The sequence below is a fragment of the Saccopteryx bilineata genome, chromosome 5, assembly GCF_036850765.1.
Source record: "Saccopteryx bilineata isolate mSacBil1 chromosome 5, mSacBil1_pri_phased_curated, whole genome shotgun sequence".
Taxonomy (NCBI): Eukaryota; Metazoa; Chordata; class Mammalia; order Chiroptera; family Emballonuridae; genus Saccopteryx; species Saccopteryx bilineata.
The window spans coordinates 126,348,175-126,376,097 of NC_089494.1; the positions used below are offsets into that span (position 1 = coordinate 126,348,175).

General features: G+C 42.0%; 1 protein-coding gene and 1 pseudogene across 3 annotated transcripts in view; both read left to right on the top strand.

Moving 5' to 3' along the window:
* The first annotated feature begins 1,513 nt into the window (after nucleotides 1-1,513).
* LOC136337881 (interleukin-2 receptor subunit alpha-like) overlaps nucleotides 1,514-27,923 on the top strand; it is a 78,287-nt gene continuing 51,877 nt past the window's right edge. For all 3 annotated transcript variants that reach the window (XM_066279794.1, XM_066279795.1, XM_066279796.1), the window contains exon 1: nucleotides 1,514-1,768. In XM_066279794.1, coding sequence (XP_066135891.1) covers nucleotides 1,705-1,768 — 64 coding nt within the window. In that variant the 5' untranslated portion in view covers nucleotides 1,514-1,704. The remainder of the gene's footprint in view (nucleotides 1,769-27,923) is intronic.
* On the top strand, nucleotides 26,332-27,100 carry LOC136337959 (14-3-3 protein epsilon pseudogene; annotated as a pseudogene).

Here is a 27,923-nt window from a genome sequence, read left to right on the forward strand (position 1 = left end):
AGTGGGGCAGACCGGGAGCTTGCTCTCTCTTGGTTCCTGAGATTAGCATTAGAGAGGAGAGCAGAGTAAGGCCATGTGAAGGAGGCCAGGAGAAGCAGCCAAGATGGTGGAGTGCTGAGGGAGAAGCCAGTTTGTGCAGTTTGTGCAGAGAGAAGGAGATGGGGAACAGAGGTGAATAAGTCTGGTGAGCTAGAATCCTTTGATTCTAGGAAACTCGGATAAGTCAGTAGCTTTGTGAGCACTGAATGAGTGGGTTTTGGAGCCCATTGTGTGTTTTTACTTGCCCGCCGGGTGCAAGCTTGGCTCCATTATTTCATTACCTTCTGTCTGAATCTAATGTGAATCTGCACAGGCAAGGCAGCTGTGATAGTGGCCGTGGCTACTGGCTTTACAGAAAGTTTTTATTAAAAGCGCCTGGATAGCCTGACCTGTGGTGTGCAGTGGATAAAGCGTCGGCCTGGAAATGCTGAAGTTGCTGGTTCAAAACCCTGGGCTTGCCTGGTCAAGGCACATATGGGAGTTGATGCTTCCAGCTCCTCCCCCCTTCTCTCTCTCTGTCTCTCTCCCTCTCTGTCTCTCTCCTCTCTAAAAATGAATTAAAAAAAATGAACAAAAAAAGCGCCTGGATACTAGATACAAGCAGGCTGACACCAGCAAAAGGGTGTCAGCAAAGGGTCTCAGCAAAAAGGGTGTCAACTGGCTGAGACCCTCAAAAGCTGCAGGAGAAACTGGGTAGATATAGGAGTTCATGCAGGCACTTGGATATACTTAGATTAGCATATCAGGGTTGGTTGCCTTGGTTACAGACTGTCTCCTTTTCCCAACCCTCAAGCCCCTCATGTTGGCCTTGTCCCTAGGGCATTTTTCAGAACCTTCCCAGGGCAGGGGGAATTGCTGAAGGAGAAGGGGAAGTTGGGTGAGGAAAATGTTTACTGAAGAAGCTGCCCTAATGGGATTTGAATGAGGAAAAATTTTAAAGGAGCCAATTAACTGTAACAGGGAGATTATTCATAAATTCAGAGTATAGGTTAGTCTGCTGCTTCCTCTTCAAATACCTGAATGTTGGAGACCCATCTTGATTCCCACTAGACTTTTTAAGAGGAATTAGTGGTCAGACAGCTTTAGAAAATTGTTGTCTGTGGCCAAGGGTCCTCTTCCACACTCATGGTGTGGCCATGTTCCCCCATTACTTGTGGCCCCTGCTGACTCCTCTGGAGACCACAAGTCTGGGGGAAGACCTCAATTTCATGGCAACATCAATTTATGAAGTGCTAGATGAGACCACTGCCAAGAAGTGCTTGCTCACCCTCCTTTAACGGCTGGGGAATCTCCCTTTCCTGTTCTGGGTGAAATAGAAGAAGACTCATCAACAAAGCCTAATCCTTCTCATCAACCCCAGCCCACACCTCCCAGCAATTGAACTTGAAAAACACCTGGTTAAAACCACTTCCTATCTGAGACTAGAGAAGAGACTGCCAGGCACGATTTCCTGGCTAAACAAATCAGCCTAACACTTATAGACAGCAACTCCTGGCTGTCATTAGAGACTGGCTGGATCAGCAAGGATGTCAACCCTAATGGACTGACCCCTTCATCTCCTATCCTCCCAGCACAATGCTAACAAGAGGCTGACAGGAAACCCAGATCTCTGCAGCGAAATACCTCTTCACTGTCCCTAGGCAGTCTATCCCAGGTACCGGAAAGATGGAGACAAGCTTGCTGATATGGAGATTCTTCACATTCATCATGATAACTGACTGCGTAACAGGTAAGGGTACACTCAGAAACTTGGAAAGGTTGTTGTCTACTTAGCCAGAGAATCACAGAGGGCATCTCAGTAGACAGTGAAGAGAAGGGGGTTGAATCCCGGGCTCTCCCCCTTGTCCATGATCCTCTGGAGCCCCATTTAATGCCTCTGTTGTCCCTGACCTATATAGAGAGCTAAGAATGGCAGACTTTCCTGTCATTCAAAGTCTTTGACATTTAATTCTGGAATGAATAGAATATCCAGATATTTGAAAATAATTTTTTTTTATTTCCCAATGAATTTAATTTTTTGCAGTGCCCATCAACTGTTAAAATAATACTAAAAATATGCCAGAAATCTCTCTAAGACCAGGTAAAGGTGCCTGAGATGTCAGTAACTCATATATGAAATATTGGAATAATTTAAGATTTCAGAATAGTTTAGCTTCAAGGATAAACTTTGTTTTTTACTACCTCTGGAAATCATACCTAAGAAGCACCTTATATGTGCAACTTTATAGAAATTTTGGAAATATAAGCATGCTCCTTTCAGAACACTACTTTCTCTTCTGTTCTTAAATGTGTATATGTATGTACTATGTGTATGTGTATTTGATATTTATATATATGCAAATTTTGAGTTCCATTCATCCTTTCAAATGGGCTTTATCAAGTCTTTTTTTTTTTTTTTTAAATAATAACCACCAAGTTCTACTTCAAACCACTCTTCCTAATTGAGTGTGAATTTTCTAATGGCTTCTTCCCTTGCTTACCCTAGAAGACAGACAAGGTAGCTAGGTCTATAATTTCATATCCTTAATTTCTAATTAGTGCTAACAGGGCACAGAAAAATGTGTTAAGAAGTGGAATACGATGATGCACATAGTCTTTCTGCTTGTTTGGGGGAAGTGGCCAAGTTATGTTGGCTGTGAACTGACCAAGGCGTAGGGACCATTTCACTTTGGAGCTAAAATGGGTATAATTTAAGGAATGCTTATAATGTGATTTCTGTCTCAGCGGTGTCTTTAAAAAATGGGAGATCAGAACAGAGAAGATTTTTTTCAGACCTTATCTCTGGGGAACACATTTCAAGTAAACTTGTACTATTGCTAGCAAGGGGTGACTTATCTTGGTGGCAGTAGGACAAGTGGAAGTATTATGAGGACTCTTTCATTCACTTAGTTCTCCAAAAATCTATCCCTCTTATTCCCCCTTTCATCCCTGTAAGAAATATAAAAATGACCAAGACAGTCTCTATCCTTAAGATTTATAAACTAGTAAGGGGGAGAAAGGCACAGATAAAGTAACAGTAATACAGTAATAAAGTCAAAATGCGTTAAGATCTATGGGAGCATGAAGCTATCAGAGAAGGTTTCATGAAAGTGGCATGTAAGAAGAGCCCTGAGGGACAAATAAGGAACACAAGTGGCCTGCTGTGGCTCCCAGCACTGGACGGTGATGTGGGGATATTGGAAATTAAGACGGAAAGATAGAATGGGGTCAAATTAATGATTCAAGGCCTTGGATAACAAGTTAAAATTTTTTTACTTCATTTGGTAATCAATAAAAGACTACTAAAAAGTAAAAATGATCATTTATAGGGTGTCTTCTATGTTCCAGATATATGTCTTAATTTTAATCTCCATATCAACTTTGCAACATGGATGTCACAAACCCACTAGATAAAGAAAACCCAAAATTCAAAAGTCACACAAGTAGTGACAGAGCTGGGGCTCAAATCCAGGTCTCTCTTGCTTGTGTTTTTTTTTTTTTTTTTTCTGTTCACTTCAGACAGGGTCAGAGCTCTATGGAGAGGACTCTGGCATAGAGTGGAGAGATATCTGCACAGAGGCAGTTCATAAGGCTCTTGAGAGAGTCCAATCCAAAGGCAAATTAGGCCTTGGTAGTTAAAGAGAATGAAACGGTTGAGTAACAAAAATCAGACTTTTTCCTCCAACAACCCAGTCTTTAATAAGTCTTTCTATTCCTCAGAGGTGAGAGGTCTCTAATGAAATCATATTATCAACAGATGCAATTTCTAGCTGATTTACAAGGCAAGTTTTCATTCTGAAAGTTTCCAAAGCCACCATTTCAAATCATGATGGGTTACAGGGGTTGTATTAATCAGCTTGGGTGTTTTTAGTCTCTATATTACTGGGTCCTGGAATGTGGTCAAAAGAGAATTCTCCTGATGTTACCAACATGGCATGTTATTGCAGACACCTTTCTCAGAATTGTGGAAATTCTGAGTTTATCAATGCCTTGAGCATCTTTCTTTCATTCTAGGAATTCTGTAATCAAATCTTCATCCCTTAGATTCAAAAAGAAAAACAAAACAAACAAAACAAAAAGTGCAGAAACCCATTAAGATGATATTTCTGTTGCCCTGGCCAGTTAGCTCAAGAGGTAGAGTGTCAGCCAGGCATATGAAAGTCCCAGGTTCAATTCCTGGCCAGGGCACAGAGGAGAAGCGCCCATCTGCTTCTCCACCTTTCCCCCTCTCCTTTCTCTCTATCTCTCTCTTCCACTCCTGAAGCCAAGACTCCACTGGAGCAAAGTTGGCTAGGGCGCTGAGGATGGCTCCATGGCCTCAGCCTCAGGAGCTAGAATGGCTCCGGGACATGCTGGGTGGATCCCGGTGGGGCACGTGCAGGAGTCTCCCTTGCCCCCCACTTCTCACTTCAGAAAAATACCTCCCCCCAAAAAGAAGATATTTCTAATTATCCTTTCTTGTAAAGATGAATGCCCACACTAGAATTTCTCATCTTCACATTTGTCATTAAAACACAAAATGTTTACCTCTTCACACTTAATCATTCAATTTCTCTAAATCCTAAAATGTTCTTACCACTGTTAGCTTGCTCATCTTCAAGATATACATTGGAGAAACAGGGCTCTCGTAAACATAGAGTACCTCATAAAACAGTTGCTGTTGCTACTTTCTTTAAAACAGTGTGTCTTAAATAGGTAGCACTGTATATCACCTGTACATATGCTCCCTTTTAGATCTGAGAAAACTGAGTCACAAAAGAATTGACTTCATTGATGGACAGTTCAAGAAGCTAATAAAGAATGGTAGATGAGCCCTACACCCCCACCACTTGACCCACTCATCTCAAAGAGAAGTATTCTTAGACTGTTTTGGCTGAATCTTTGTGTACTCTGGATAATTCTGTGTAATCTCTTGTTGAAGCCATTCTTATAATAGCCAGTGTCACCCTTAAGTCAGGCCATTTCTCAACATGGTGCCCATTCGAGTTATTCTCTCTGCTCCACTCATTTCCCAATGATTGGTAGGATGTTAAAAATAAACAGAATTCCCTTAGCATAGTGATCGGCAAACCGTGGCTGGCTAGCCACATGCTCACTCAACTCATGCCTCCCCCGTGCTGTGTATCCTGTGTCGTGCCTCCCTGGTGCTGCGCTGTTTATCCTGCCGTGCTTCTCCCCGTCAGGTGGAGCCACACTCAAGGGGCCAAAGAGCCATAGTCCACTGGAAAGAAGCAGAAGGTCTTTTGTGGTTCCCAACTTCTCTGGGCCTTGTTTTCCTCACTTGAAAAATGAAGAATGTGAAAGCTGAGGCTGTGATTACCTTGGAAAGGAGAGAGGAAAGGAGAGGGGAAAGAAGAGGGGGAAGGGGACAAGGGAAGGGGGAAGGGGAGGGGGAAGGGGAAGAGGAAAGGAGGAGGAGGGGAAAGAGGAGCCACATGCTCACTCAATTCGTGCATGAATCGTGTACCTGCACGCGGTATTTTGTGGAAGAGCCACACTCAAGGGGCCAAAGAGCTGCATGTGGCTCACGAGCCACGGTTTGCCCACCACTGTTTTAAGGAGTGTGGCGTGTCACTGGAGGTCAGTGGAGAGAAGAATTAGAGAAAAATGGAAGTTGCAGGGAGCTGATAGAGGACCCGAGCACTTTCTCACAAACATTGTTGGAGGACTGAAGAGAGGACATGTGAAGGAGGTGATTTTTGACAAATATCTATATGCCTGGCCTCAGTATTTCTCTGTAAAATAAGAAGGTTGATAGAGATCATTTTGAGGCCCCTTCCAGTCTATGTCAAGAATTCTGAAAAGGAAAAAAGTAAGCTCTGCTTAAAAGGCATTTTCAAGCTGGGGTGCTTTTGGATAAGAAAGTTTCCAAACTGAAGACATACACAACAAGGTCTGGCTAAAGAGCCCTTTGAGTGTCAAAGTACCAGAACTGACATTTCATCATAGGTTATTTCCAACTCTCTCTACTGCACTCCAGTGTGACCCAGTGCTTCCATAATTGTTGTCATTATTAAGTGTCAAGGCAAAACCATTACTAACTGTTTGTTTGCTTGTTTAAGGAATTCTTGCTTGAAATCCCTTCCTTGTTTCTCACAGGATTGGGAACCTATTTCTCTCTTCTTTATCTCAGACCATTCCCTGTGAGAAAAGGAAAGAGTATCTTAATTCAATTAATTGCTTCAAAAAGTTATAAACTCTTCACCCCTGAAAGTATTAAAATAGAGGGTATACAACATAATTGATCGACAAGATAACCTGGACATGTTTTCTTTGAACATATGTACCCTAATTTATTGATGTCACCCTAGTAAAATTAATAAAAATAAATAAATACCCCCCCCCAAAAGAAAGTATTCAAACAGAGACTGTCTGGCTATGTGTGAGGGACGCCACTGTGGAGTGTGTACACTGGCTGGGGAGGCAGACTGGGTGGCCCCTGGGCTCCTTCCTACCTGCCCATTCTGGTCCTCAGCTCCCACCTCCCAAACTCCTGTTTCACTTCCCCTTCTAGAAGATGAAATTAGGGTGATCCTTATATGTGCTTTTCATACTTTTCAAATCAAAAGCATCCAGATCACATATAAGTGTGGATTCTTGGCTTTAATCCAGTGGCTTACACCTTTTTACACTTGGGGACTGGTGAAAATAGACCTATTTCAGGGACTGCTAAGGCAAAAATCACCCTGAGCATAAGCAAATTTGACTAAGATCATTGGATCTATAATCTTCATACCATATTAGGGTGTTTAACTCTTTTGTGGACTGACACAAAATTTCTGGTGACCTATCTGCAGCCTGGCGGTATAAAAACACTGCTTTAATCCACTGTCTGCTCCCCCACCCCAAGCTTTGTGGAAGTGAGAAACATAAAAGGAAGGAGAATTTGAGGGAGAAAGTGACTGAGGTTGGGCAAGGGGAAGCGACTAAAAGGTAAAATTTGAAACATGGGTTTAACCGGACAGGTGGAACAAAAGTAGGTTTACAGTTGTTCACGTGGAAAATAATACAATAATAAATAATAATACAAGAATAAATTCTATGTTTCATGTACTCACAACTGTAAATCTACTTTTGCCCTGCCCTGCATGCCTTTCTACAGACTGTCAATGGCACACTTCCCTCCATTCACACATCAAGATTGCGATAAAAAATGTGACAGTCCTTGCCCTCCATCTGCTTTTGGTTTAACAATAGGGATGAAACATCTGCTGAGCAATGCTTGTCTTGAAGACTGGCAGGGAAGCCAACAGTGTTTGCCAATGAGTCAACAACCCTTCACTGAATCCCCCCGCAAGGCTTCAAATAAGTCACCCATTTAGGGGAAAAGAATAATATGATCGCCTCTAGGTATTTTCCGCTCTAAGATTACTCAGATAGCTTTCGGCTATTTGACATGTTTTAAGGTTACTCTGGGATTTTCTGTCATTGGTAAGGAAACATAAGTCCCACTGGGAAATGTATTTAGATAGTGGTTCCCAGCACCAACCGTACATTAACTGTGCATCTAGGATGCTTTAACAAATAATATCCAACCCCCACCCAGGAATAATTAAGACCAATTTGTTCAGATTCTCTGGGGTTGAGAATTAGACAAAACAATTACTTTTTTTTAAGTTCTTCAAATGATGCAAGATGCAGTTAAGATTGATATTCAAAAATTAGTGATTCTCATTTTGGTCTCACCTTATGATTTTATTTCTATTCACTAAGAATGGGTACCCTAGCACAGTACTTCTCAAACTTTAATATATTTACAAAACACCTGGAGATTGCCTGACCAATGGTGATGCAGAAGATAGAGCATCGACCTGGAATGCTGAGGTCACTGGCTGAAAACCCTAAGATCACCAGCTGGAGTGAAGGATCATCAACATGGCTTGAGCAAGGGGTCACTGGCTTGGCTTGAGTCCCACCCTCCCATTCTCCTCCCATCAAGGCACATGTGAGAAGTGATCAGTGAACAACTAAAGTGAAACAACTACAAATTGATGCTTCTCATCTTTCTCTTACCCCCCCCTTCTGTCCCTCTAAAATAAACAAAACAAAGCAGACAACCCCTCCCCCCCCCCACACACACACAAATCAGCTGTGGGTATTGTTATGAAGCAGGATCTGATTTAGGATGTCTGGGGTAGAAACTGAGATTTCGGATCAAATAGGCTTCTATATGAAGCCATGCTGTTGATGCATGAGACCTGTTTCCTATAGCAAGGTTATCAGGTGAGAGAAGAAACACCAGCTGTGTCTACTCACATGGAACTTGCAGCTTAAATGGACAAACAAATCTGGGAAAGATTCAAGATCAAATGTTGCAAAGTAGTATGTGGCAAAATTGACATATGCCATAATGACCAGAATAGGCAGGTAATACACTGCCTGGAGAGTTAGGAAAGGCTTTTTGGGGAGATGGCCTTGGGACTTACTGGCTCGAATTTGTGCTCATGCATATCAGGAGATGGGTTGGAGGGTAGTGTTTCCTAATGATTTTGCTCAAGTTGTAAACATGAGTCATGCTTCATGAGTAACAAACTGAAAACTGAGGAATTTACTAGAGTAATGAAATAACTGATCTACATTTCATATATGTGTGTGTATATATATTTATGTATATATATTCACATTTGTTTATACATATATAAGCATTTGTGTGTGTGTGTGTGTGTGTGTGTGTGTGTATGTGTTGAGTAAAATTAGGCTCAAATGGCTAATAATTCTCTGGCTTAAAAGAAATACTTCTGCTTCTACAAAAGGCATCAGAGTGCTCCTCATCTCACTTTAATCCTCTAGTGTCTACAAGTGTCATTGGGACCTGGTTGACTCCATTCACACCATAGTTCACTAAATCAGCATCACAAGGGCCACATGACACCTCTGGGTAACAGTCAAGAAGTCAAGGGCCTTATTTCCCTACATCCAAGTTTGTCCCTGACTCAGCCCCAGCTAACTACATGCTGGTGGCTAGAGTACCAAGGATCCGTTCTGACAGCTCACACCTACACCCCCACAACCCACTTCATGGGGTTTTTATCAGAAACTCTGCTTGTAGCCCAGTGCCAGGCTTCATGCCCACAAGAGGATTGCAGGCAGCAGAAAACTAAGGCACCGAAGTGTGGGTGGCATAGGTGGGGTCACCATGCCGGAAGGAAGACAAAGGGAAGGACAAAGGTGCTGATCAGAAGCTCGTGCCTCCAGGCCGGCCCACCCCACAGTAGGAGGAGAGTGTCAGATTAGTCAGACATGCTCTCTGTCTGGGCTGCCTTCCCCCTTTCCAAGGTGCCCCCGCATCCCTCATTCCAGGTACAGTGAGAAAACAGTCTGATGTCAGACTAGGGGCAGCTGAGTACTTTTTCCTCAATAAAGAAGAAAAAGCAGCATGTTTCTAAAGGTAAAAAGAAAGTTCTAAGGAGGCACAAAAGAACATAGAAAGTTGACTAGTTTCCAGTAGGCCCTGATCACCTGTAGTGACAATGACAGGTGAGCCAATGAGCAAAGCTGTGAGCTGGAAAACAGCTGGCTAGTTGGCAGGCTGTGCACCAGTACTGAGACTAACACCTAATTTTTCCTTTCAGGCTTATTTGCTCTCAGCCTGTTCCACAAAACATTGTAAACTGCAATGATAATGACACAAGTGACTATTCATATTCTATATGCTGTCTATCAGGTGTATGTGAAAACATAGCATTACTTCAGTTAATCCTCAAAATAAGGCAGACTCATTTTATACTTGGCAAACTGAGGCTCATAGAAGTTAAATAAGTGGCCCAATGTAACATAAGCAGGCTGTGAGTCAGACAATCTCAATTCAGAGCCTGCATTCTTTATTATTCTTTGAAACTGCTGCTAAAGGTCAAAGATATATGTATCGTGTTAACGAAGAACTTTATTTTCATTCTTTAAAAAGTTGAAGTAAGTATCCTATGGGGTATGTCCTACTGCTCCTGTGGCTTTGTATTATTAAGGTGTCTGTGCCCACAAAAACTGAACCCTGATGTCACGGAGCTGTCCCTTAATATACTAGAGGGACTGCTCTCTTTAGGTCCATCGAGTCTTTGGAGTCTTAGGTTCTCTGAATCTCCTTCAGTGCTCCTTCTATGCACCCCAAAGAGCAGCTGCAGTTGTCTTGCTTGCATTTGACTGTGTGCTTCAAAGAAACTTGTCAGGTCGAGTGTGCCCCAGCCGCCCACAAAATAGAGGAAATTCTGAGCACCTCCGGGCATGAGTCAACCACACCATGTTCAGGAATTGCTGTCTCTGCCCACGGAATCACCCACTCTTTTCTGTTTGGGCCCGAAATAGATACCTCCTTCAGCAGCTTCACTGCTTTCTGTACTCTCAGCAATAAAAAACAAGGGCAGGGACAGGTGGGTGCCTCTAAGGCAGGGGTCAAGAACCTATGGCTCGCAAGCCAGATGTGGCTCTTTTGATGGCTACATCTGGCTCGCAAACAAATCTTTAATAAAAAAATAATGTTAAAAATATAAAACATTCTCATGTATTACAATCCATTCATTTCCTACCGCTCATGTTTATGGTTGCTGGTGGCTGGAGCCAATCACAGCTGTCCTCTGGGACAACACCAAATTTTTATTGGATAATGCATAACGTACATGGGTTGTTGTAAGGTCAGGAAGTAAACTTTCCTCCTTTTAATCAAGTAGTCAGCTAGCTAATTGCAGAAACCCTTTTGACGAAAAAGATGGCTAAAAGAAAAAAAGATGAAGAGTATTGTACTTTTCAGCAGGAATGGACAGAGGAATTTGCCTTTGTGGAGAGAGCAGGTTCTTCAGTGTGTCTAATATGCAATGATAAAATTGCATCAATGAAACAGTCAAATATAAAGCGGCACTTCAACACACGCCATACTACATTTGCATCAAAATATCCAGCAGGGAACAGCAGAAAGAAAGCATGTTGAGAGCTACTGTGCAGAGTGCAAGCTAGTCATAGCAACTCTGTGTTTGGACCCAACAAGGTGACTGGAATTCAGCTAGCTTTGCTGGTGCTTTAGCAATTGTGAGAAACAGAAAGCCATTCACAGATGGGGAGTATGCCAAAACATTCATGCTTGATGTTGCCAATGAACTTTTTGACAACTTTTTGGATAAAGACAAGATAATCAAATGAATGAAAGACATGCCTCTGTTGGCAAGAACTGTTCATGATTATACCATCATGATGGCAAATCAAATTGAGGCAACACAAGTGAAGGACATAAATGCAGCACCATTCTTTTCTCTCGCTTTGGATGAGTCAATAGATGTAAGCCATTTATCCCAGTTCAGCGTGATTGCAAGGTATGCTGTCGGTGACACTCTACGTGAGGAAAGTCTTGCTGTTTTGCCTATGAAAGAGACAACAAGAGGGGAGGATTTATTCAAGTCTTTCACTGAGTTCACTAAAGAAAAAAATCTACCGATGGATAAACTTATTTTGGTGTGTACTCATGGTGCTCTGTGCATGGTAGGGAAAAACAGAGGATTCGTAGTGCTTTTTCATGAACATGAAAAGAGACCCATCCTAGTTTTCACATCCTACATCAGGAGGCACTTTGTGCTCAGATGTGTGGTGAGCAGCTTGGTGAGGCGATGTTGCTGGTCATTGGGGTGGTCAACTTTATTGTTGCCCGAACTTGAAATGATTGCCAGTTTAAAACACTGCTGGATCAAGTTGAGAATAATTATCCTGGTCTGCTTCTGCACAGCAATGTGCGTTGGTTGTCAAGGGAAGGTGCTCAGCCATTTTGTGGCTTGTCTGAGTGAAATTCGGACTTTTCTTGAAATGAAAAACGTCAAGCATCCTGAGTTAACTAACACTGAGAGGCTCCTGAAGTTCTACTATCTCATGGACATGACTGAACATCTGAACCAGCTCAATGTGAAAATGCAAGGCATTGGAAATACAGTCTTATCCCTTCAACAAGCAGTGTTTGCATTTGAAAACAAGCTGGAACTCTTCATCGCAGACATTGAAACAGGTCGTTTACTACATTTAAAAACACTGGGAGAGTTTAAAGATGCATGCACAGCAAGTGACCTTGCCCAACATCTTGATCTCCAGCAGCTAGCAGGCTTCATTCACATCTAATCTTCTGCAGTCATTCAAAGAGTGCTTTGGAGAATTTTGTGAGTGCACTTGTCTTTTTAAGTTCATCACCCATCCACACAAGTGTGCAGTGGACAGTGCCGACCTGAGGTACATCTCCGGTGTTTCCGTCAGAGATTTTGAGCTACAAGCTGCTGACCTGAAGGCCTCAGACATGTGGGTGAATAAGTTCAAGTCACTGAATGAAGATTTGGAAAGACTTGCACGACAGCAAGCAGAGTTGGTGAGCAAACACAAGTGTGGTGAAATGAAAAGACTTCAACCTGCGAACCAGCTGATTGTCAAAACTTGGAAAGTGCTTCCCGTTATATACCACACACTGCAGCATGAGTATTTCTGTACTGACAATGTTTGGCTTTATGTATGCATGTGACAGTCTTTCTCACATCTAAAGAATGTTAAGACCAACCTACAATCACGTTTAATGGATGGAAGTCTCAATGCCTGCATGAAGCTTAACCTCACCACATATCAACCAGATTACAAAGCCATCAGCAAAACCATGCAGCACCAGAAGTCACATTAATGGTAAGAAGTACTTTATTCATCATTGGTTAGCAACAGCATAACAATGTTATTAAAAAGAATTCAGAGACTTATTATACTTTAAAAGTGTTGGTCTTACATAAAATGCACACATTTACTTGTATTTAATGTTAAACATATTGTATGGCTCTCACAGAATTACATTTTAAAATATGTGGCATTCATGGCTTTCTCAGCCAAAAACGTTCCTGACCCCTGCTTTAAGGCAACATGGTAGGAGTTTTCTCTGCTGTGAAGGTTCTCAGAGTGAACATATTGGTGCCAAGGTAGAGTCAACAGTTAGAATGGGTGGGGCAGGTGGGAGAGGGAAGCTATAGTGTGGCTGGGGACAAGCTTGCTATGTCAGGACTTCCAGTTATTTGTCCATTTCTTTGTTTATTCATCCATTCAGCAAGTATGTATTGAACAACTAATATGTACCAGATGCAGGGTAAGAGATGGATGTAACCTAGTCTTTGGTCCTCAGGAGCTCACCAGGCAGCAAAGGAGAAATGCACTGTACAGATAATTACAACACAGGCTCTAAGGTAAAGTGTAAGGAAAGAGTGATGGAACACGCAGATAGATGTTCATTTTTAGTGCAAGTCCCAACGTCTTAAGTTGATAACAGCCTCATGTTTACGCTAACATTTGGGACAAAAAGGAAGCTGAGAGCATTGTTTGGTCATTATTAATGAAAAAAATGATTAAAATCAAACACCACTAATTTTGAATTTGGAACACTATAGACAGAGGATGTACAGAGCTTTCTTTTGCTTAAGAAATTCCTTTATAGGAAAATGGGAACATTTCAGGTAGTAGTATTTATAGTCCTTTAAAATCAGGCAGTTTGATTTCTCCCCAAAGCCCTGAAGTGTTTTAAATGTCCCATTCATTGATGGTGCTTGACCAACTGCTGCCTTCCCAGCTGTGTGTGAACATCCCCCCACCCTAATCATCCAGAAAGGACATTCCTCTTCAAAGAAACCTAATCAGTTCGATTTGTGTTATTATGCACTTAAAAGCAAAGCATTTCTTTTTAAAATAAAGCAGTTTTTGTTTTGTCTTGTTTTGTTTTTTAAGTGAGAGGAGGAAAGACAGTGATACAGATTCCTGCATGTGCCTCAATCAGGATCCACCCAGCAACCCCTGTCTGGGGCCGATGCTCAGATGATCCAAGCTATATACAGCGCCTGAGTCCAACACTCAAACCAACTGAGCCACTGGCTGCGAGAAGGGAAGAGAGAGAGAGAAGGGGGAGAGGGAGGAGAAGAGAAACAGATGGTAGCTTCTCTTGTGTGTCCTGTCCAGGGATCAAACCTGGGATGTCCATATGCCAGGCTGACACTCTAACCACTGAGCCAACAGGCAAAGGCCAAAAGAAAGTTTTTTATATTTCATGTAATGAGCCCTTTGGAGCAAATTGGCTCATCTCCTCATCGAAAGATCAGTTATTATGATACCAAGTAAAGGGCAAAAATATCATTTCTAAGAGTTTTGCTTGAAGTCCCCCAAACATAAGCTGACGTCAGCTTCTTCCTGTCTCAGAGCTCTGTAAGTTTCCTGGGAGTTTTGGAGGGTGATGACTCTACACGGGGTTGCATATCTCACATCTTACCTGGTTGTGGCCAGGGCTGTCTCGGCTTCCCCTACTGTTGAAACCAGGCGAAGTCTTCAAACCCAGCTGTGTGGTATCTGTTTCCGGTCCCTGTGGTAGTGACACCTCTGTTTAGAGCCTGATTTAGAATAAAAGGACCTTTGTAAAAAGAAAACTTCTGATTTTAAGTGGAAAGCAAAACACACAAGTAGAAAAAAAAAACCATCTGAAAATAAAAGGACAGTTTCCTTCGACATTCTGCTAATACCCAAAAGAGCCAGAGACTATAAAGGGTTAGCATTTCAATTCTCAGTCTTAAATCATTTTGTCATTTATTTCACTCTTGGCTTTCACTGCATTTCACTTATTGGGCCATGACTTTCACTTTCCCTTTCCCAGGGGTTCTTGACTTTCGCTCCTCTGGTCTGAGGTTGCCATAGGCTGGTGCAGGAGGAACTTGAGTCAGAGTGGGCCAGACCACCTAAGCATCCTGCCTTCCTCCTCCTATGTGATGGTAATTGCAGCTCCAGAGCCTTTCTATGGACTAGCCAGGCACTGAGGTGCACACTCTGCATCTATTACCTCATGAAATCCTCATAACAACCCTTTGAGATGTGTGCCATTATTATCATTCTCGTTTTACAGATGAGGAAACTGAGGTTGTGAGGCCCAAGAAAGCAGTGGAACTAGGCTTTCTGTACCATCCTTGTACAAGGAAAGCAAGCTACAGGTGTTGTTACTTCCCATGGCTTCTTATGCAAATTAATCTCCCTTGAAAACAAATCTAAACTACATGATGACTTTTCGCTGAACAAACAGCCCAAATCACTTGCCGCTGCCTATGGGACACATCTCCTCTGCCTGGAAACTAATAATTCTTACCTGGATGTCTACATATCCTCTACACAGAGGGCACCCCAGCCCCATGAGCCCCAGCCAGCTGCTCCTTCACCTGTGACATCAAACCTTGACCCCTAGGGCAGTGGTCGGCAAACACATTAGTCAACAGAGTCAAATATCAACAGTACAACGATTGAAATTTCTTTTGAGAGCCAAATTTTTCAAACTTAAACTCTATAGGTAGGTACTTTGTTATTAACTTAATTAGGTTACTCCTAAGCTGGCCTTTGCTAAAAACTCAAGGGGCCAAAGAGCTGCATGCATGTGGCTCATGAGCCCCGCCCGGTTTGCCGACCACTGCCCTAGGGCATCCTTACTTTCCCCCTTGCTGGAATAATCTTTCACATCTCAGCTGTCTATTTAGAATTCAGCCCAAATGGAAAACATCTTGGGAGAGCAGAAAAGGCTCATGAATTAGGAAATCCACAGGTTTGAATTCAGATCCCAGCTTGAACTTGCAAGACTACTTTCCTTTAAAGCAATGGTTGAGCACCATTTTCCGCAGGCACTAGCATGTTGGCGGGATCTGATGGATACAGTGTGATAGGCACTGCCTAAAGAAAGGGTGCATAGTTTGGGAGTACAAAGGAATGCCATGAAACCAAGGCTGGGAAGGGTCTAGAGCAGTGGTAGTCAACCTGGGCCCTACCACCCACTAGTGGGCGTTCCAGCTTTCATGGTGGGTGGTAGTAAGTTGTTTTATAAAGATTTATTCTGCCAAACTTAGCAAAAATCCAACATAAAGTACTTGGTAAGTAATTATTATTATATGCTTTAACTTGCTGTAACTTTGCTTTATAAATTTTATAAAGTAAAGTTACTTCCCTACTTTATAAATCACCATTACTGTGGAACTGGGGGGCAGTTAGAAAATTTTACTACTAACAGAGATACAAAAGTGGGTGGTAGGTATAAAATGGTTGACTACCCCTGGTCTAGAGGTTTCTTAGAGAAAAACTACAGTGAGGGAGGCCTGCAGGACACACAGGAGTCAAAGAGGAAGGAACGAAGTCTTGAGGACAACATGAGATCAAAGACTAAAGGCATGGTGAGTTCCAAGAGCTGCACATAGTTCTACCAGGCCAGAGCATTCGGGTGCATGCACAGGGGGAGACTTCTGAGGCTGGGTGTGAACTATATCCCGAAGCCTTGCCAAGTACAAGGGTGCGGACTATTAAGCTGAGAGAAACAGTACCACAGATCTCTTAGGCAAGGGAAGGACATGATCTGGACTTTAAAGAATTGGCACTGGCTTCATTGCAAATGATTAGTGGCAGAGGGGAGGGGGGCAGGGAGTGGCAGACCCCAAAGGTGCCAAGTTAGGCTGTTAGCTTAGGTGAAAGTGGGTGGTAGGCAGGTTCCTTAAACATCCCGGGGCTTCAATTACTGTGGATATAGAATAGGAATACCACCCTCTCACACTGGATGAATATAACAATGTAAAACAACCTGCTTAATATAACCAGGATGTAGAAGATGTTCAATAAACATCACGTGCTGGACTTCTAACCAGCATAGCCAAAGATGCAGTGTACTTCCACGTGGATATCTCACAGGCTTATCAAACTCAATACATCCAGAATTGTTCCCCCAGCCCTATTCTTTCTCTCTTATTTCCTATTTCAATGACAGCACCATCATATACCTAACTGCCCTGGAAACCTGGCCAAACTCCTTGTTTCTGTCTTTTCACTGGTCCCATGTACTCAGTCAAGCCTCAATCCCTGGAGATTCCAGCCCTTACAATCTCTGAACATTAGCAGCCTGTCTCCATGATCTCTTTCATCACCGCCCTCTCTCCCCCCGCCGTGAAGGCCTATGATAGCATTCCCACCATGCAGAACAGATGCAGGACACGGGCAGTGGGAGGTCAGTGGCTACAGTGACCACAGAAACACATGCAGCCACAACACAAAAGAAGAAAAGGTATGAACATGTACTGCTGTTAGGCTTCCAGGCCCAAATGCTGCCTTTGCCACCAACTGGCTGTGTGACTCTGGGAAGGTCTATGGGTGCCTCACTTTCATCATCTATAAAATGCAGATGATAAGAACCACTCATCTAATAATTAATTCATTATTCAATGATTCTTATTTATACTTATATTAATTACACTGTAGTATTTTATATATCATATATTTATATTATAATAACATAATTGTGTTATTTATCATTAATATTTATAACAGCTTACTTCATAGGTGACTGAGAGGATTAGAGGAATCAATATGTGTAAAGTGCCTAGAATAGTTCCTGGCATGCAGTAACTCTGAGATACCTTGGACAAAGTGTGCCCTCTTATGCAATGAAGTAGATTGAGAGAGGGGGTCCTTAAGCCCTCTTTCAGTCCTGACATTCTATGGCTTAATAAATATTTGCCCTATAGTGGAGTGAAAAATAACATCTCTTCAACATCATGCTGACTATCTCATTTGACCTCCCGCGGCTGTGGCAAGCTCCCCTACTTGTCTGGGGTCCATTCATAAGCAGGACTGAAGCTATTGGTCTAACGGCAAGGAAGGAAATATATCTAGTTCACACATTAATTATCACATCCTTGATGTGTTCTCTTTGTTACTTTTTAGCAAAAAACAATTCCCAGTGAATCATGGTAAAAGATCTTAGGTTCCTATGTCCTTAGAAAATGCAGCCACCTTGGATTTAAATTCTATAAAAGCCCAATATTAAAGCCCATTGCAGGATCACTGCCTGTGTCACACTAACTCTGAAGTGTTGTAGAGAACGGCACCCGCTTACTGAAAAGATCAGAACCCATGGTTTCGTGTACTAACTGAGAACATATGTAAAGTGGGGATGGTATGGGAAAGGACTCCCAATACTTTATAGGGAGTGCTGGGGAACATGAAGGCTGTTTCCTTCAGAACTGGCTGAGGGAGGGTGGCCCACTCTGAGTCTACAGGCTGAACTTGACAAAAAACCTTTAAGTTAGTTGGCTTTTCTGAGTCCGGTCCCTGGAGAACTAGAGAGGATTTTTTATATCAGTTTAGACAATCTTAACAATACCTCCTCTCTACCTTGTGTTGCCCACCCCATCATCCCACTGGAAGTCTGAAGTCAGGCGTCCAACATTGTGTGTGTGGGGGTCTGGTGAAGATCTGCCTCAGGGTCAGAGACAGCCACTTTCTCACTGTGTCCCCACATGGCAGACAGCAGAGAGAAGAAGCCGGCTCTCTTGGGACTCTTAGAAGGGCATGAATCCCATTCATGAGGCTTTATCCTCATGACCTCATCTTGTCCTAAAGGCTCCACCTTCTAATACCATTATATTGGACAGTAGGGATTTGACTTACAAAATTGGAGGGTGGGGTGATACTACAAACATTCAGTCTAAACAGTATACACACTTGTGTCTTATTTAGAACTGAGTGCAATTCTTCAGAGCGGGAGTATCTCAGAGTGAGGGGTCCAAGCATCACTTCTGGGAGATGGGTGTGGAGGTGGCAAGAGAGGGGTGGGTGATGGCAACATTTGATCTAGAGTCATCCCATGTTTTGTACATGTGGATTTGGTGTGCTGGACACAGTTATGGCCTGTGACAACATGGCTGGCCCTTGCCTGCCACCCAGACTGGGCTATGGTTCTGAGGAGAAGCACTTTGTTGCTGAAGTCTCCATTGCTTCTCATGCCTTTTCTCTTTTGTCCTTCTTTTCTTTGTTTCCCTCTGGTCTTACATATCTATCTGGCATCATACTTATCTATCTGGTATTCTTTAAAATCTGAGGGGAAAGTCTATAGCAATCCAGTGAAAATATCCTTAGCTCTGTGGTCTAATTTTGCAGTAAATTCTCCTTGCAGGAGACTGTCGGTGAGATTCAACCATGTAGCATATTTCTACTAAAAATATTATTCTGTCCCAAGAAATCGGTTTCAAAGATTTGAAAGAAAACTGCTGTTAGAGTTCAGAGAAAGAACAAAAGTGTATTTCTACCCCCTTGTTTTTCTTATCTGATAACCCTTTAATTTTCATCAGTTGACATTCTGTGGTGAACTTGTGGTTAACCCTTTCACGTAAGGAAGCTTGTTATCAACTGAGAAGACTAACAGAGACATAAAATAACCAGTCCCAATATTTCACTTGCAGAAGCCTCTGAGATTCCAAACATGACAATTTCAATTTAGAGACAACTGCTGGGAGGAATATTTTTGGTTGCCTGTCTTCTTTTTTCCTTCTAAGGTAAAGAGAAAATAACTGGATTCCCACCCCTACCCCCCTGTAATTCTTGGTAACAAGTGTTGAGTAAGGCACAAGTTGTTTTCCAGAAGGGTCTTACCCTGTGAGTCACTCATTTTTAGTGGAAACTCTGACTATTTGATCCGCTAGGCCCAGACAGGCCTCAGAAACTGTGGGGTCAGATATCACAGAGATGATTGATACTAATTACCGCAGAATGTGCCCAACTGCACAAGATCTCCTCCTTCTGGGCACACAGCCTCCCCTCTCATTTCCCCAGGGAACCAGGCACCTTTTTTTGATGACAGTAACTTCCCTTGACCCTGTTGCCCCAGGACCCAGCCCTGCGACACCAAACTTAGATTGTGCAACATTTCCCTCGGCATTTGTCCTTGTTGAACAAAAAGATTTGTTTGAATGAATGAATGAACAGTATTACCTCTGCCAATATTCCCAATCATTTGTTCAGTGCCTACTGCTGCTGGTGTTGATGAAATAGTTTAAATAAATAATAAGTGATGTGAATAGCCAATAACAACCAAAAGTAACTAGAAGTATTCAAATGAAGTCATGACGGCCTGGTTGGCAGTGATCAGGAAATTGACCATATTTTAATAGAATTAAAATCCATTACAAACCATTCATGTGAATATAGGTGTGATAAAGAAAACTGATATAGAGTTCTCATAAATAGTTCTTAGAAGATGAATTCAAAAGAAACTCCATTTCCTTGCTCTGACACAACCAAGCTTTAAGTAATGAACATTTTAAATAATTTTTCCAACTCATAAAGTAATACTACATATTTTATTTTGTCCTAAAACCAGCACTGCTTGAGGGGTTAAAAAGGCACCAAATAGGATTTATGGGGCATTTTATGGATTTCAAGATCCTTTTGCTTTCATTATTTCCACTGATATGTTTCTGTCATTCATAATCTTGCAATTCACACTCCAGCAAAACATTCTACTTATGGTTCTCTGAACACACCATTCCCTCTGCCAGGTGACCTATTCTGCTGAAACTGCCAGGGAACCCCTATGCACCCTTCAAACATGGTACAGTCAAGAGCAATCTTTCTCCTTGTCTGGCTCACAGACATGGGCAGGATTCCCCGTCAAGGGAGCACCATGCCAGAAGACCCATGGCCAAAGGCAATGACTTGAGGTGCCTAAAAAGCTCCTATGGTCATATGCTGGTTAATGATTCTGAGGAATCTGCCGTTTGCTCTTTGATTGGCAAACTCAATCGCCAAAGTAAAGTAACAAAGTGCAGTCAATCTCTTCCAACAAAAACTTAGTCCGTGTTAGACAAACCCACTTCCTGGATCAAAAGAAAAGGAAAGGAGGCTTGTTTTTATAACCAGAGATGAATCACACAGGTGGAGAACACATGAAACTTCATCTCTAGGCCATGTATTATGCTACTAGTACAATCAGTTCTGTGCTTTTGGATGCTTGATTTGATAACATTTTAAAGACATTGGAGGGATGAAGAAATGAAAGGCAGAGAGAAAATAATAAGATGCTATTGTTAGGGCAGGTGAGCAGTTAGGAGGTGGTGAAAGTTGAGATGAGAGGAGATGTGAACAAGAGTATTGTGCAGGTAAAAATGACTCTTGGGAATGATATAATATGGGGGCAAAGGAGAGGTGGAATTTAAAAAGGATGCAGAAAGGTCAAGCTTGGGAGACCCACATGATAGAAATATGAGGGTCATTAAGAGAAACAAGTCCAAGAAGAGGATCAGAGGATTATTTGTCTATTTGTTTTTAACATTTAACTTTAAGATAATTGTAGATCCGTATGCAGTAGTAAATAATAACAGAGATCCAATATAGTCTACATTCAGTTTCCCCTAGAACTATAGCATAATATAACAATTCAGAAATTGACATTGATACAATCTATCAATCAATTCAGATTGTCTTTAGTTCTATGCAACTTTATCATGTGTGTGGATTCACATGACCACCACCCCAGTTAAGATACACAATGGTCCCCATCATAAGGATCCCTCCTGCTACCCCACTGTAGCCACAGCCACCCACTTCCTTCCTTCCTAATCCCTGACAACCACTAAAATATTCTCCACTTCCATAATTTGTCATTTTTAGAATGCTATACAGGTACAAATGGAGTTATATAATATGTAACCTTTGAAATTGGCTTTTTTCACTCAACTTAATTCCCCTGAGATCCATCTTTCTCAGTGATGGGATTCAAATAATTTAACAACTGGTTCTCTGCCCTAGTGACTGTTTTAGGTATAAAAAAAGATACACCGAAAGGTAGTTTATTATTTCATGCATTTAATACTAAAATAAGAACAATAAAAGAGGTACACAAAACTAGATTATATGAAAGAGTTTTAAAATATTAATGAAAAATATTAACTAATACCTGACAAAAAATAATAAATCTTTTAAGATATTTTCCTATTGCATAACACAAAGCTGAAACAAATGACAGCCTGTCACCCCCCAGTTGTGTGGTACTTTTTCTCTTTAAGTTATATATTTGTTTATTGAAGTAAAAAATGCAAGGGAATTAAAATGTAGTGTTTCATCAAAGGTATAATGAGTTTTAGGAAATGAATAAATAAATATTATAAGCATGGTTCCATCAAATCTTTCCCATCTATGGATGGAATGAACATCACTATAGATGCTTAGAATATGCTGTTGCACAAATGAACATTAAAAAACAGTAAGGAATGTAAACTTATGATTTCCCAGGTGCCCACCTTAGAGAAAACCCTGATTACAAGTGCCATTTTAACAACTGGTTTACCAAACTCAACCAAAAAATTAACTATCAGTTCTGCCGATCCAGTGTGAATGGGCTGAATCCCACCACTGATCTTTCTGCATTTAATTCCACTGAGAGCCTGACCCGTGGTGGTTCAGTGGGTAAAGCATTGACCTGAAATGCTCAGGTTGCTGGTTTGAAACACAGGCTTGCTGGTCAAGGCACATACAAGAAGCAACAACTATGAGCTGATGCTTCCTTCTCCTTCTCTACCACTTTTCTCTCACTTTCCCCTCTCTCTAAAATCAATAAATACACTCTTAAAAAAGAAAAAGCAATTCTACTGAGAGCCCTCTTTCTGCATTCCTTAGCTGGAATTATCTTGTAAAAGAGTGCTTTCTCCCCTTCCTTCCCCACCCCATGATTTTTTAGTATCATTATGGATTGCTATCTTTCAAATTATTTTATTACTTTCATCATTGATTTTTTTGAGTTTACTAGATATGCCATCTTATAATTTACAGTGATAATTTTATTTCTTTTATTTCCAAATTTATGCCTCTACATTATTTTATCGGATTGCATTGGCTAAAACCTCAATGGCAATGTTAAGTAGAAGAAATAGTATATTTACCCAAGAACAAAGTTATGAATAAAGTTGCAGTCCCGAAGGATAGCTGAGTGGAAAGGCAGAAGGGCACAGAGTATGTCCAGACTAGAGTTCACGGCTAGACATACAGATCCGAGAAAGACAGCATGGCAGCATTGCTAACAGCATGGGCTCAGAAGCCTTGACAAGACTCCCAGCCCCAGTATGGTGGGTCCTCTAGCTGTGTGACCTCGCTAGAGATTACCTCAGGCAATTTATCAAACCTCCTGGTACTCCAATGTCTCATTTGAAATATGGCAGAAATAATTATAATACACTGCTCACAAAAACTAGGGGATCAGGGAATTTCACTCTTGCACAAAGCCAATGGCATCACCCTCTGAGCTTTTATGGTTTCCTAAGGTCAATACAAATCTTCTGTACACACTTCTGTCCTCTTCAGCCTTTTTTCTTTCTTACACATTTACGTTTGCTACTTGAAAGGATTTCCTGAAAGAAAACATAAAAAAATTTAAAAGGCAGAAAAGAGGGCAACAATAGTAGGCTTTCCTGTGATTCTTGTCCCACCACCTCTCTCTGAACTTCAATTTCCTGCTATGTGAAGTTAGGATGACAATATCTACCTTTCAGGGGTGTAGGGAACTTAAAGGCGATCTAGACAAAGGAGCGGCACACAGGCAGGGCTCAGATATCATAGTTACTATTACATAAATGTCCCCAATTGAAGGATCTGAACTTTTTGACTTCTTTAAAGATAGTGATCTGAATTAAACCACAACATTTCACAAACACTTTCCAGTGACCCAGATAGTTTAGACATAGCTCTACTTCTCAGAGAGAGAGAACTTGCCACAGCTGGGTAAAAAGCACACTCATTCCCTGAAGATTATGATTGTACATGATAAGAAAGTTCTAAACTGGGAATCAGGGTTTCCACAACTCAAGGAATGACACACAGCCTCAGTTTCCTCATCCACAAAATATGGAGGTTGACCCAAATGATCTGGGTTTCTCCCAGATCTCAAAGTTATATTCAACATGTACTATGGTATTTTGCACCAGAAACACTTCGTTTTTGCTGGTTGGGTTTCCTAAGAAAGTTGGATATTATCTTTGACATTAGGTATATTGTGGTTCTTCTTAGATCTAGCATAGAAGATGAATGGCTTTAGGTCAAAAACCAGATCATTTCTTTATCAGATGCCACAAGCTCTTGGTGTACTTCTATATTCCTTGTATAAAGCTTAGTAAATCATCATCTAGAAGTTTCTATGCTTAATGAGTTTTTCTGATGTTCATCCCACATGTGTGGAGATATAGATGGAGAAGAGGAAAGGCACAAAGATGAAGCCATTTACTCAGTTTTGGGAAGAGTGCTGGCTGGGCTCTGAGTAAACACAACTTGACCTTGATTCACCTTCAGAGCAAAGAAACATCTCAGACTCTGTCCACATCCTTTTGAAGCCCCTTCCTTTTGTTTATCTTTCATGTTGCTCACATGGGCCACAGGGCCAGATGAGTTCTTTCTCATTTTAAACAACATCAGACAAAAATATATCACCTAGCCCACAACCATTTTTCACCCACCCATCTTTCCTACAGCCAATTAAATTTTCACTGCGCCCTTGTAGATACTGAGGACAGTGTCTGGGAACAAAATGCTGTGTAAGCAGGTTGCATAGCACCTGAGGGCCCCTGCTCACTGTCTCCTGGGGGAGGCAGAGGCAGCTTAGGAAGAGGGCAGCTAGAGAGGGAGGCTGCAGCAACCATTGCTTCTCTAAGCACCAGCAACATGTGGAAGCTCTTCAAACATTGTCTTAGCCTCCACACTCACTTATTGAATCCAAATGAGTATTTAAGAAGCCCCCCTCCCCACAAAGGGACTTGTGTGCATATTAAAGTTTGAGAAGCACAGCTGTAAAGAAACTTCAGCATAAGTCCTACTGGTTGGAGAGAATCCAAATTAGAGATCACTCTTCCAGATCAAATAATCTCCAAGTATTGATATTTCTAGTTAACTCAAGGGACACAAAAATATCTCAGCACAAAACTCATTTTAGATTTACTCCTTTAAAAAAAAAGATAAAAACAATATAAAGGGGTAGCTTTATATAGAGGGAGCTGGCAAACAAAATAAAGGGGTGTCAGGATTCAACATCTAATTAAAAACCCCTGGATCTCTTGCCACTATTCTTCTTACTGTGTGATGTGGCAACTTATAGGTAGAAAAGAGAGTACTTCATTTCACCACATTTTTCATATTTTATTTGAGACTCAAGCAATAGAAACTGCACATTTGTTTCTCTGGGGATAATGATGGGTGGTTCTAAGTCCAGTGGCTGCCGCCGTGGCCATGCAGGTTCACATTGCATTCAGGCAGATGGTAAAGGAACAGTGGAGCAAGAAAATGGAGGGTCATCCCATTCATTCAAGTCTCCTAATGGCAGATGAGCAAACAGGCTGGGAAGACGGCTTCCCTTTCTCTTTCCGGACTTTCTTAGACTCACAGACCCCACCAGCCTCAGCACTCCCCAGCCAAACAGGCCAGGCAGAAATCTCAGGGCTCCCATGCCCCTCAGCATTCCATCTTTCTCTAGACTCCCCAGCAAAACAGGCTGGGGGGAAAAACCCTTCTCCAGCAAATAATAGCAAACAATGGCCCCTGTCAAGCAGGAAGGCAATCCACAATTTACAATCTGCCGCCCTGAGGGCAAGCACCCACAGCCTTTTACAGACCACACACACATGGTGCTGCCCTGCACCAATGCAAAATACATGTGAGCAAACCTAAACACACTTGTTTACTCAACAGGGGTTGATGACATGTTCCAATACTTGAAAGGTGAGAGCAGATGCCTGGGAGTCCAAAAAGCTGGTTTGAATCCCAAAATCTATTGCTGTCTATCCTACAAAGCCTAATCTTTCCCGATTTAGGTAGGGCATGGCGAATGAGATGGAGAAGTTGAGTATCCAGCAACCCAATGGAAGGAAAGCAGAAAATAAAATAACAGTGAAAAGAGAGGAGAAGAGGGTCTGAAGCTCCCTCATGCTCACTCACCTTTCTCCCCAAAACTGTTTGGTGACACAAGCCAGAGGAAGGTGGCTATCAGTTATTTTACTAGACTCACTGAAGAAGCCAAAAGCACCCATGGAGTGTTATACTTCAGTTGAGTAAGAGGCAACAAATCCATAATGTGGTAAGACATGCCCGTGACAGTGTTTCAGAGACAGCGATGAAAGTGGGATGTAAGAAGGGAGTGGAGCACGAGCCTGTGTCTTTCAAATTTATTCATAGAGGCCTGACCAGGTGGTGGTGCAGTGGATAGAGCAAACAATGGCCCCTAGGACACAGAGGACCCAGGTTTGAAACCCCAAAGTCATTGGCTTGAGTAAGGGGTCACTCGGTCTGTTGTAGTCAAGGCACATATGAGAAAGCAATCAATGAACAACTAAGGTGCCGCAACAAAGAATTGATGCTTCTCATCTCTCTCCCTTCCTGTCTGTCTGTTCCTATCTGTCCCTCTCACTGTCCCTCTCTCTGTCTCTGTCACTAAATAAATAAATAAAAATTTACTCATAGAGAAACCAGGGACTGAGTGAGGCAGGACACTATCTGCTGCCACAGGAGGCACAGATGCTGGACCCGCTGCCACTCTGGATGATTGGGGGGGATCTGGTATACCAGGCAAAGCGGGCCCAGCAGGCTGAGTGATACAAGGAAATGGTGGAATCAGTGATGGAAGTAGCAGGGATGGATGTGGAGTTGACAGTTGAGGAAAGAAACCACCTACCTGTTACGTATAAAAATGTGGTTGCAGCTAGAAGAGCTTCCTGGAGAATAACCAGCAGCATTGAACAAAGAAAACAAGGGAGGAAAAGATAAACTAAAGATGATTTGGGAATATCGGCCAATGGTTGAGACAGACCCAAAGTTAATCTGTTGTGATATTCTGGATGTACTGGACAAACACCTCATTCCAGTAGCTAACACTGGCAAGTCCAGGGTTTTCCATTAGAAAATGAAACAAGACTACCACAGGTGTCTGACTGAATTTGCCACAAGGAATGACAGGAAGGAGGCTGCAGAGAAGAGCTTAGTGGATTACAAGGATATTGCGATGACACAACTTCCGCCAATGCATCCCATTCGCTTAGGTCTTACTCTCAATTGTTCCACATTCTACTATGAAAATCTTAATTCTCCTGACCATGCCTGTAGGTTGGCAAAAGCAGCTTCTAAGGATCCAATTGCATAACTGGATACACTTAGTGAAGAAAGTTATAGGGACTCTACACTTATGCAGTTGTTAGGTGATAATCTGACACTAGAGACTTCAGACATGCAGGGTGATGGTGAAGCAAATAAAGAAGTGCTGCAGGGTGTGGAAGATGAAAATCAGTGAGACATAAAAGCCAACAAGAGAAACATCTCTGACCACCCTTCTCCTTCCCATCCCACATCTTGGAAACTTCCCCACTGTCACTGAGAACTACCAAATCTGACTTTGACATTTGGCCTCAGAATTTAGGTTTCTGCCCAGTTGGTTTTTTTCTTCTTCTTCTTTTTTAATGGTTTTCAAAAGTTCTTAAAGGCAAGAGTGAATTTCTGTGGATTTTACTGGTCCCAGCTTTTAGGTTCTTTTCGATACTAACAGGACTGCATAGAGGCTTTTTCAGCATTACTGTATTGTCTTCTGCCAGATGCGTCAAGTCACCATAAGAAATGGAAGTTACAGGTGAAAGCCATTAAACTTTTAGGTGAAGCAGGCACCTAAGGGAGACATTAATCACACCATAGAGGCATGTGTGAGGCATTTCCTTTTTCTAATTGCTTAAGTTGAATTTTATACCAATATTTAAAATTAACTGAGTGTTACCTTGAGGTGGTTAAAGGTTGTATGGGGAGTTCGTTATAATGGCTTTGCTGTAAAAAGTGTTTCAAACTGCTGAAATGTTGCTGAAAAGCATGATGCTGGTAACAATTCAACAATCTGTGGCTGCGCATTCCTGCCTGCTTTTACTCTCCCTCTGAAGCAGGTGAACATTGAAGGTGGCATGCTGTTCAGTTCTTTGTTTCTTCTCCTTCCTCTCCCTTGGCCCCTCCTCCTTTACTCAACCTCTTTTGTTCAGGATGTGTAACTACAAGCTAATTTGTACTGCTGGATATCTGACTGGAGCCACAGATACAGAACCTGTATTGTTCTCACTGAAACACAGCATGGAATT